The sequence below is a fragment of the Pseudochaenichthys georgianus genome, unplaced genomic scaffold (assembly GCF_902827115.2).
Source record: "Pseudochaenichthys georgianus unplaced genomic scaffold, fPseGeo1.2 scaffold_771_arrow_ctg1, whole genome shotgun sequence".
Taxonomy (NCBI): Eukaryota; Metazoa; Chordata; class Actinopteri; order Perciformes; family Channichthyidae; genus Pseudochaenichthys; species Pseudochaenichthys georgianus.
Window position 1 is genome coordinate 2,185 of NW_027263319.1, and position 9,653 is coordinate 11,837.

The 9,653-nt window shown below is 44.6% G+C and overlaps 1 protein-coding gene across 1 annotated transcript; it reads left to right on the top strand.

Annotated features, from left to right (window-relative positions):
* The first annotated feature begins 2,847 nt into the window (after positions 1-2,847).
* Positions 2,848-9,596, top strand: LOC117444260 (acyl-CoA dehydrogenase family member 11-like). Its single transcript, XM_034079924.1, has 7 exons — positions 2,848-2,941; positions 4,822-4,907; positions 4,986-5,057; positions 6,378-6,532; positions 7,447-7,563; positions 8,616-8,725; positions 8,802-9,596. The coding sequence occupies exons 1-7, from the start codon at positions 2,907-2,909 to the stop codon at positions 8,908-8,910; spliced, it is 684 nt and encodes a 227-aa protein (XP_033935815.1). The 5' UTR covers positions 2,848-2,906; the 3' UTR covers positions 8,911-9,596.
* Positions 9,597-9,653: the final 57 nt, after the last annotated feature.

Consider the following 9,653-nt stretch of genomic DNA (forward strand, 5'->3'; position numbering starts at 1 on the left):
CTCTTCTTCATGTCTCTTCTACATCAACATGTGTCCCCTCTTCTTCATGTCTCTTTTACATCAACATGTGTCCCCTCTTCTTCATGTCTCTTTTACATCAACATGTGTCCCCTCTTCTCCATGTCTCTTCTACATCAACATGTGTCCCCTCTTCTTCATGTCTCTTCTACATCAACATGTGTCCCCTCTTCTTCATGTCTCTAATACATCAACATGTGTCCCCTCTTCTTCATGTCTCTTCTACATCAACATGTGTCCCCTCTTCCTCATGTCTCTTCTACATCAACATGTGTCCCCTCTTCTTCATGTCTCTTCTACATCAACATGTGTCCCCTCTTCTCCATGTCTCTTCTACATCAACATGTGTCCCCTCTTCTTCATGTCTCTTCTACATCAACATGTGTCCCCTCTTCTCCATGTCTCTTCTACATCAACATGTGTCCCCTCTTCTCCATGTCTCTTCTACATCAACATGTGTGCCCTCTTCTTCATGTCTCTTCTACATCAACATGTGTCCCCTCTTCTTCATGTCTCTTTTACATCAACATGTGTCCCCTCTTCTCCATGTCTCTTCTACATCAACATGTGTCCCCTCTTCTTCATGTCTCTTCTACATCAACATGTGTCCCCTCTTCTCCATGTCTCTTCTACATCAACATGTGTCCCCTCTTCTTCATGTCTCTTCTACATCAACATGTGTCCCCTCTTCTTCATGTCTCTTCTACATCAACATGTGTCCCCTCTTCTCCATGTCTCTTCTACATCAACATGTGTCCCCTCTTCTTCATGTCTCTTCTACATCAACATGTGTCCCCTCTTCTTCATGTCTCTTCTACATCAACATGTGTCCCCTCTTCTCCATGTCTCTTCTACATCAACATGTGTCCCCTCTTCTTCATGTCTCTTCTACATCAACATGTGTCCCCTCTTCCTCATGTCTCTTCTACATCAACATGTGTCCCCTCTTCTTCATGTCTCTTTTACATCAACATGTGTCCCCTCTTCTCCATGTCTCTTCTACATCAACATGTGTCCCCTCTTCTTCATGTCTCTTCTACATCAACATGTGTCCCCTCTTCTTCATGTCTCTTCTACATCAACATGTGTCCCCTCTTCTTCATGTCTCTTCTACATCAACATGTGTCCCCTCTTCTCCATGTCTCTTCTACATCAACACGTGTCCCCTCTTCTCCATGTCTCTTCTACATCAACACGTGTCCCCTCTTCTCCATGTCTCTTCTACATCAACACGTGTCCCCTCTTCTCCATGTCTCTTCTACATCAACATGTGTCCCCTCTTCTCCATGTCTCTTCTACATCAACATGTGTCCCCTCTTCTCCATGTCTCTTCTACATCAACATGTGTCCCCTCTTCTTCATGTCTCTTCTACATCAACATGTGTCCCCTCTTCTTCATGTCTCTTCTACATCAACACGTGTCCCCTCCTCTCCATGTCTCTTCTACATCAACACGTGTCCCCTCGTCTCCATGTCTCTTCTACATCAACACGTGTCCCCTCTTCTCCATGTCTCTTCTACATCAACACGTGTCCCCTCTTCTTCATGTCTCTTCTACATCAACATGTGTCCCCTCTTCTTCATGTCTCTTCTACATCAACATGTGTCCCCTCTTCTTCATGTCTCTTCTACATCAACATGTGTCCCCTCTTCTCCATGTCTCTTCTACATCAACATGTGTCCCCTCTTCCTCATGTCTCTTCTACATCAACATGTGTCCCCTCTTCTCCATGTCTCTTCTACATCAACATGTGTCCCCTCTTCTCCATGTCTCTTCTACATCAACACGTGTCCCCTCTTCTCCATGTCTCTTCTACATCAACACGTGTCCCCTCTTCTCCATGTCTCTTCTACATCAACACGTGTCCCCTCTTCCTCATGTCTCTTCTACATCAACACGTGTCCCCTCTTCTTCATGTCTCTTCTACATCAACATGTGTCCCCTCTTCTCCATGTCTCTTCTACATCAACATGTGTCCCCTCTTCTTCATGTCTCTTCTACATCAACATGTGTCCCCTCTTCTTCATGTCTCTTCTACATCAACATGTCTCTTCTACATCAACATGTGTCCCCTCTTCTTCATGTCTCTTCTACATCAACATGTCTCTTCTACATCAACATGTGTCCCCTCTTCTCCATGTCTCTTCTACATCAACATGTGTCCCCTCTTCCTCATGTCTCTTCTACATCAACACGTGTCCCCTCTTCTTCATGTCTCTTCTACATCAACATGTGTCCCCTCTTCTTCATGTCTCTTCTACATCAACATGTGTCCCCTCTTCTTCATGTCTCTTCTACATCACCATGTGTCCCCTCTTCTTCATGTTGCAAAGACTCAAATCCCCGTGTTCCCTCTTTAATGTGAATACTCTGACCGTTGATGTCTTGCTTGTCGCTGTCTGGTGTCCAGATGTCCTTTCCTCAGGGGACACTTTGTGCCACTTTGGACATAAATCTAAACAGGAAGGCAGACGATTGGTCGCGCTGTCTGAGCCTCTGGGTCTGTCTGAGAGTGCATCCCAGCATGGGAAACAGCGAGGGCTTGCTATCGGCTATCCAGATCACTTGACATCTAGTTCGTGGTATCTCGTACTTTTATTAATGTGATGGCTCGTTTCCAAGTATTTCGTTTTTTTATTGAGAAAGTACATTTTCAGTTTCTAACAAAAACACAACATGACGAACGACCCACGTTGCTCAATGTGAAAGAATCCAGCTCAGGAAATGTAAATCAACCCGTGGCCGTCTCAATCGGTCACGAACTCCATTACATGTTTTGAAACGCTTCTTCTCCCGTTGTCCGGTACACCATCAGATGCTCTTTTAACCCCTCCATGTCTGGCTGTCCCCAGGTGCTGGGAACCCTCGGTGCAAAGTGGCCATCGTGATGTGCAGGGGCGCCTCTCGGGATGCGAGCAGCAGGTCAGAAACAGACTTCATCTCGTTTCATGTTATCGACTACAGGCGGGTTGGAGTCACGTGAGCTCCCATGAGGCGGCGTCTGAGCTCCGATGGAGCAGTGAAATCATACATCGTGCGGTCGCTAATACTTTACCAACAACCATTACTTTCATCACAGATAGTGCCGTTTACAATGAGATGAGTATTATCTACGTTACCGAGGTAAATGGGCTCAAAGAAAAGAGAACGACGCATCGTATTCTCTCTTGGATGACGCTCTGCCTGCACTTCACCTCCAAGCTACAGATACCACCCGTTATTTACGCCATCGCCACCCGGCTGTTGTTGATATATTTATCCCCGCCCCGAATGTTAGTAAAGCTCAGACTATAACTCGAACCCTGACGACAGGTATTATTATTCCAAAATGTTGGAAGCAGTTTTCCAATTCTCTGCTTTAACGAGCTTTATTTCGACATCAAACACTGTCGTCTTTTTATATAAACAAAGTATATTTCGTGTGTGGGGGAAACCTCTGAAGCAAATGGAGTCAGGACTCAGAGACACGAGGAGCTCTGATATCAAGCACTGACGGTTTATTTGGAGCTTCGGCCGGAGAGTTCACGAGACAGGTCCCGGGCCGCGGTCTGACCACAGGGTGGAGATGCCACCATCAGTCCTGAAGAGCCCTCCTGCAGCTCCAGGTTTCAGTTCAGAGTGTAATAATCAGCATTCTTCACTGGAGAGACTAAACAGCTGAGGACACTGAATCACAGTTGTTGTCTCTTACGGCTCGAGGTCATCTCCACCCCGAGAAGGAAGTGTTCCAGGTGTCCCACAACAACGACTATCTCTGACCGAGAGCTGCCCGCTCACAAACTGGCGACAACAACAACTCGCTAGAGCAGCCCCTCCTTACGGGAGACGAGGCTGCTCAAGGTCGGGCAGCTGCGTCAGAGGGCGAAGGAGGAGGAGGAGGAGGAGGAGGAGGAGGAGGAGGACGACATGCAGGGCAAATTATTCCCCAACAATGTTGTTTCTGTCATCTTTATCAACTTGCCTGATTTCGACATAAAACACTGTTTTTTTTTTGTTGCATTTTTTGATTTAGTACACTCTGTCTTTATGCCTTTCCAATCCTCTGCTCTCGGTGTTCGATTACACTTTTCTTTACAGAGTATTTTCTTCTTCTGTGCCACTATAATAATAGAACTTTGGTTACTTGCATCGTCACCCTCCTCCTCGTCTTTCTGCCTGGAGCTCTGGATCACACGACAGTCAAACGTTCCAACTTCATCTTGTTGACACTCGTTTAATCCGTTAAATCGTGTGGCTTTGCGGTTCGAAGCATTGAAGCACCACGCCCGACATCTGCAATGCACTGTCTCCTTGTTGTGTCCGTGTGTATCCAGACACACACGTAGTCACAATGGTTACTGTGGAGTCATAGGTCTAAAATAGATTCTCTCTCTTTTTGATCCATTTCTATAAAAACCTGTCTGAAAATGAGCTGATCAGATTTTGGCCACTTTGTGATGTCATAACGATGTGTTGTCTTGTGTAACCATTAGCCAATCAGCAACCAGGGTAACCCCCCCCCCCCCCCCCCCCCCCCCCCTTATCACCTGAATCTCCTCTAGAGCTCCATTGAGTTCTTTTTAACCAAATCTCTCTCAGAGGGGCGTGGGGAGGGGCTCCTTATCTTCGTCTAAAGTAACAGACAGAGAATCAGCACTTTGGAAACAGGGCTGAAACAGAGGGGATTATGGGTAATGCTGCCATGATCTGTTTGGTGTTTCAGCCAATCAGAGACAGGTTCTGTATATATCTGAGACCTGTGATGTATTGATGAAGAGTGTGATAGGGGACCTTTAAAGCCGTGTTGTGATGTTGTTCCTCAGGCATGGGCAGCACAGCATGATCCTGGTTCCCATGGAAACACCGGGGGTAAAGCTCGTCAGACCGCTCACTGTGTTTGGACAGGATGGTAGGAACAGGGCTTTTGATATCGTGTATTTCCTTGCTTTCCTTAGCGAATTAACAACACCCTCTCTTCTGTGCGCAGGCGCTATCCACGGTGGCCACTTCGAAGTGCACTTTGAAAACGTGCGAGTCCCCGCCTCGAACATCATCCTGGGTAAGAGACTCGCTGCTGTTCCCACTCATCCCACTGCTCTTCAGAAGCCGTGTGTGTGTGAGGTCACTGCTGCGCTGAGTCATAGCAACTCGTCCTCTTTAATGGCGTACTGTAATCCTTATCGTTTATAGGTGCAATCCTTTAGGACTTAGCGTCTCGGTAAATAGGCGTTTAACAAAACATTTAAAAAACTCCATAAACATCGCCCAATTAAGACCTTTTGAAAAGCTCTATAAAAGCTCCATGAGGACAAGACCGTTTTGAAAGGTGTGTGTGTGTGTGTGTGTGTGTGTGTGTGTGTGTGTGTGTGTGTGTGTGTGTGTGTGTGTGTGTGTGTGTGTGTGTGTGTGTGTGTGTGTGTGTGTGTGTGTGTGTGTGTGTGTGTGTGTGTGTGTGTGTGTGTGTGTGTGTGTGTGTGTGTGTGTGTGTGTGTGTGTGTGTGTGTGTGTGTGTGTGTGTGTGTGTGTGTGTGTGCTTAAATGAGATGGTTAATTTAAAAGCGATTCTAGTTCTGTTAGTTAAAACCATGCATTAAATACATTTAAAAGTGCAAGAATAAAAATAAGTAGAATTAAAACAATCTCCCCAATAATCAGAATAAATAAATTGATTATAAATAAGTTTAAAAGGAGTGTTCAAATTAAACTAATAATAATAAAACTAGATGTCACTGGAAAACAAAACCCACGAAGATCAAAGTCGAGTAACTTTAAAAGATTCCATGTTTAGTTTGCTCTGTTTATTTAAAAAGGCGGCAGGTCGGTGAAGAGAGATGTTCAACAACATATACTGACATTCTTTAAGAAGTGTTCGACATGCTGCACAACTTTTTTGCGGCAGGCTGTATATATATATATATATATATATAGTCGTTTTTTTCTCATATTTCCGACATTCTATACTGTGTTGTTTTCTGTTGGGAAAACACTGGATGTCCTCTTCCAACATGAGAGTAGCATGCTACAAAGGTATCTCAACTGTAGCTGTGAACACGACAGGATGTGTGATGACCTAGAAGAGCATCAGGACTGTTTGAGGCAGATGATAGCTATGTGATGAACATGATGATTCAGCCTCTATGGAGAGAGACATCAAGCATGCTCATTTCTGACGTGGAGCTGATCTGAAGTAAACATTGATACTGCTTTCTGTTCCTCCATCTTGTGACTGTGTGACTCCCTCTCTTGGTGTCAGCATGTGAAGGACACTGCTCAGGAACTAGTCTCTGTATGTGATGACTCCTCCCTTCTGGAGAGGATCAGAAACACATGGATCCTGAGGTTGAAACTCAAGCTGTGAGATTGTTCTAACATTTTCCAGGCGAGGGCCGGGGCTTTGAGATCGCTCAGGGTCGCCTGGGTCCAGGTCGGCTGCACCACTGCATGAGAGCCGTCGGAGCGGCAGAGTTCGCTCTGGAGCTGCTCTGCCGACGAGCGGCCTCCAGGGAAACGTTCGGAAAGAAACTGTACCAACATGTAAGTGAACGTCCAGCCCTCTTTAACTCGAGGGCTGTTGGTGTCGTGCAGGCCAGGGGTGTCGAGCCTTTTTCACAGAGGGCCACTTAGAGAAACATATACGAAGGGCTGGGCCGCTCCCTAGAGGTATTTTGCCTCATTAGTTATTAGTTAGAGAAATCAATAAAATGTAGATAAATGATTTTGATATTGGTGAAAAAACCACACAGCTCTCCGTAGGGTTTCATTTATTTTGTCAGCAGCTCATTCCTTAAAACAGAAGCTTCAGATTGCTGATAATAAGAGGACATATGAAGGGTGTATTTAAAGGTTGTGTTATTGGGCTTTTCTCTTATCAACTTATATTTGTTCGAACATGTTTCATTTCAAGTGACTGAATTTATTTGAGAATTGGGCTTCTTAACATGAATACTGTGTAATATATTTGAACATATATATTTAATACAATATAAGACAAGCAGAAGTTGATACTTAAGTCATTATACTTTTTGAATTTGCTGAGTGAGGGCGGGCCGCATTTGGCCCCCGGGCCGTAGTTTGGACAACCCTGCTGTAGTGTAAGCCAAGGTGAGTTTATTATACAGCAGCTTTCAACACGAGGCAATTCAAAGTGCTTCACAAAAAGCGTAGCGGGAACACACTATGAAATGACATTTAATATCAGTCTTAAATGCTTGACTTTTACTTGTAGTTTTTCTACTTTTACTTAACTCAAATATGTGAGTACTTGAGTTTTTGGCTATTTTATTGTGTTGCACTGTTGGAGTAGCTGCGTAGAAACGACAATACAAGCCTTGCATGTGAAAGGGTTGCGGTATGACCATAGACTGTATATATAAGGGTATGACCTGCTGGCGACACCTAGTGGACTTATGTATGGATGCAGCTCGAGTTAATATCTTCTGTGTTTGTAGGAAGTGGTGTCTCACTGGATCGCAGAGTGCCGTCTGATGATCGATCAGACCCGCCTGCTGACGCTGCACGCTGCTCAGGCTCTGGACTCGCTGGGCGGCCGCGCGGCTCGCAGACAGGTGGGACTCAATCATCTGAGAGACAACAATAATAATGGATTACATTTTTTATTTAGAGCGCTTTTACAGGTGCTCAAAGCGCTTTACAATTATATATATTAGACATATTAGACATGTAAATGTCTATACTTGAAGGAGGGGTAGGTACATTTGAGAAACCGCCTCGAGATCGCTAGAATTTGAAAATACACAACCGGAGAAAATCTGCCACTTCCTCACAGAGCCCCTCCTCCAACACACACGAACGCGCACATGACCAATGAGGGCACGAGATAAGTTTGTGCCCCGATGGAAGGCTGACAGGCAGGGAGGTATACTTTTTACAGTATTACGGCTTCTACAGATGACATTTTTTTTATGGCTTTTTTTCAAAGCACTTCAGATATTCATTACTATCGGGATGTTAAGAGCATTCCATGGAATATAACAAAAAGTGTATCTCGAGCCGGTTTCTGAAACTTACCTACCCCACCTTTAACTGTACCCACAGGAACAAATGCTGGTTGTGTCCCGAATCCACAGTAGTTACCTTTTCATTAGTACGAACTGGATGTGAACATTCGACATAGTATATTATGTCGTTTCTGTCATTTTGATCAACGTACGCCTTATTTCTACATCAAACAGTCATTTTTAACGACATACGCCTGGTTTCTAGTCTCTATACCGTGCCTATTTTCCACATATATATAAGAGGGGACCCTTATCTAAAAAGTTAGCTCCGGACATAAGGGGGGACTTTTTGGTCATCTTTCAACATGCTATATAACTTTTCGGTTATTTTAAACGACATACGATACATGGTTTCTACACACTATACCGTGCCTTATTTAAAAAACAGTAAGTCTGAAACATGGTATTTTATGTGGAAATAAGGCATAGTGTGTAGAAACCAGGCGTAGTATTGTATGTCGTTAAAAGTGATAATATAGCATGTTGAAATAAATGACAGTCAGTATAGCATGTGTGTAAACTACTTGGCAATAAAACAGATTTTGATATCATCGGGTGACAGACTCCCATAAGCTCTTACATTCTGCTCCTCTCCCCAGATTGCTATGATCAAGGTGTCAGCAGCCAGGATGGCCTGCCACGTGCTGGACTGCGCCATCCAGGTGCATGGAGGCGCAGGTGTTTCCGGAGACTTCCCTCTCGCACAGATGTAAGCTACCCCCCCTGCTCACCTGCTAAAATATGCAATACCTATTTTCCTTCCTGATGTTGCCTTTATCTCCAAGGTATGCATACGTGCGGACGCTGCGCATTGCTGACGGACCGGACGAGGTGCACCTGTCCTCCATCGCTCGCCTGGAGCTGAGGGATCAGCTGAAGAAGGCCAAGCTGTGAAGTATTAACGTGTGGCTGCAACAAGAGCGATTAATTACCCTACACTAATTACTCACGATGTGGTGTGTTGGAGAAAATACAAGGTGTCTTCTATTATTCTGATGGGCATGATACTGTGTGACCTGTGACCTCGCAGCTGCCTCTCCGTAGATAGGAGAAGGCGGGGCATAATTCATGTTGTTGATACCAACGAGAGCACACACACTTTGTCTCCTCCTCTTTGAGGGGCAAAGAGCAACACTGCCTGTTTGGTACCTCCTGACTTTAGAATCAGAAACAGGTTTATTGCCAGGTAGCTTCGCACATACTAGGAATTTGACTGGATGTCATGTCAATATAATAAAACAATCTTTTACACCGTAATGGAATACAGTTTAATGGCAATGGCAATTAAAATTAAATAAAGCCGTAATGGAAATAGAATGTTATGAATGCATATAAACTATGAAATCAGAATATGTGCAGAAAGGAGTATGACAGTGTGTGCATTAATGTATATAGTCTACGATGTGTCAGCGGGGGGGGCAGGCCTTGTTTAAGAGGCTGGTAGCGGAGGGGAAGACCACGTAGACTAAGCTTGATGTTATTCCTTCTCCTTTGAGCAGCATACCTCGTGTGTGAGTTGAACCATCCTTGTATGTGGCTCCTTCTTGCAAGAATAAATCAGTACCTGACTTGATTCTCAACTCGGTGTCGAGTGATATTCTCCTAACATCATTGGTCCTTCGAGCCGGATCCAAGAC

Excerpts from the sequence above, each read along its gene's own strand:
- LOC117444260 (XM_034079924.1), top strand. The coding sequence starts at position 2,907 with ATGTGCAGGGGCGCCTCTCGGGATGCGAGCAGCAG. Across the intron at positions 4,908-4,985 it reads CACTGTGTTTGGACAGGATG|GCGCTATCCACGGTGGCCAC; the intron begins GTAGGAACAGGG and ends TTCTGTGCGCAG. Across the intron at positions 7,564-8,615 it reads GCCGCGCGGCTCGCAGACAG|ATTGCTATGATCAAGGTGTC; the intron begins GTGGGACTCAAT and ends TCCTCTCCCCAG.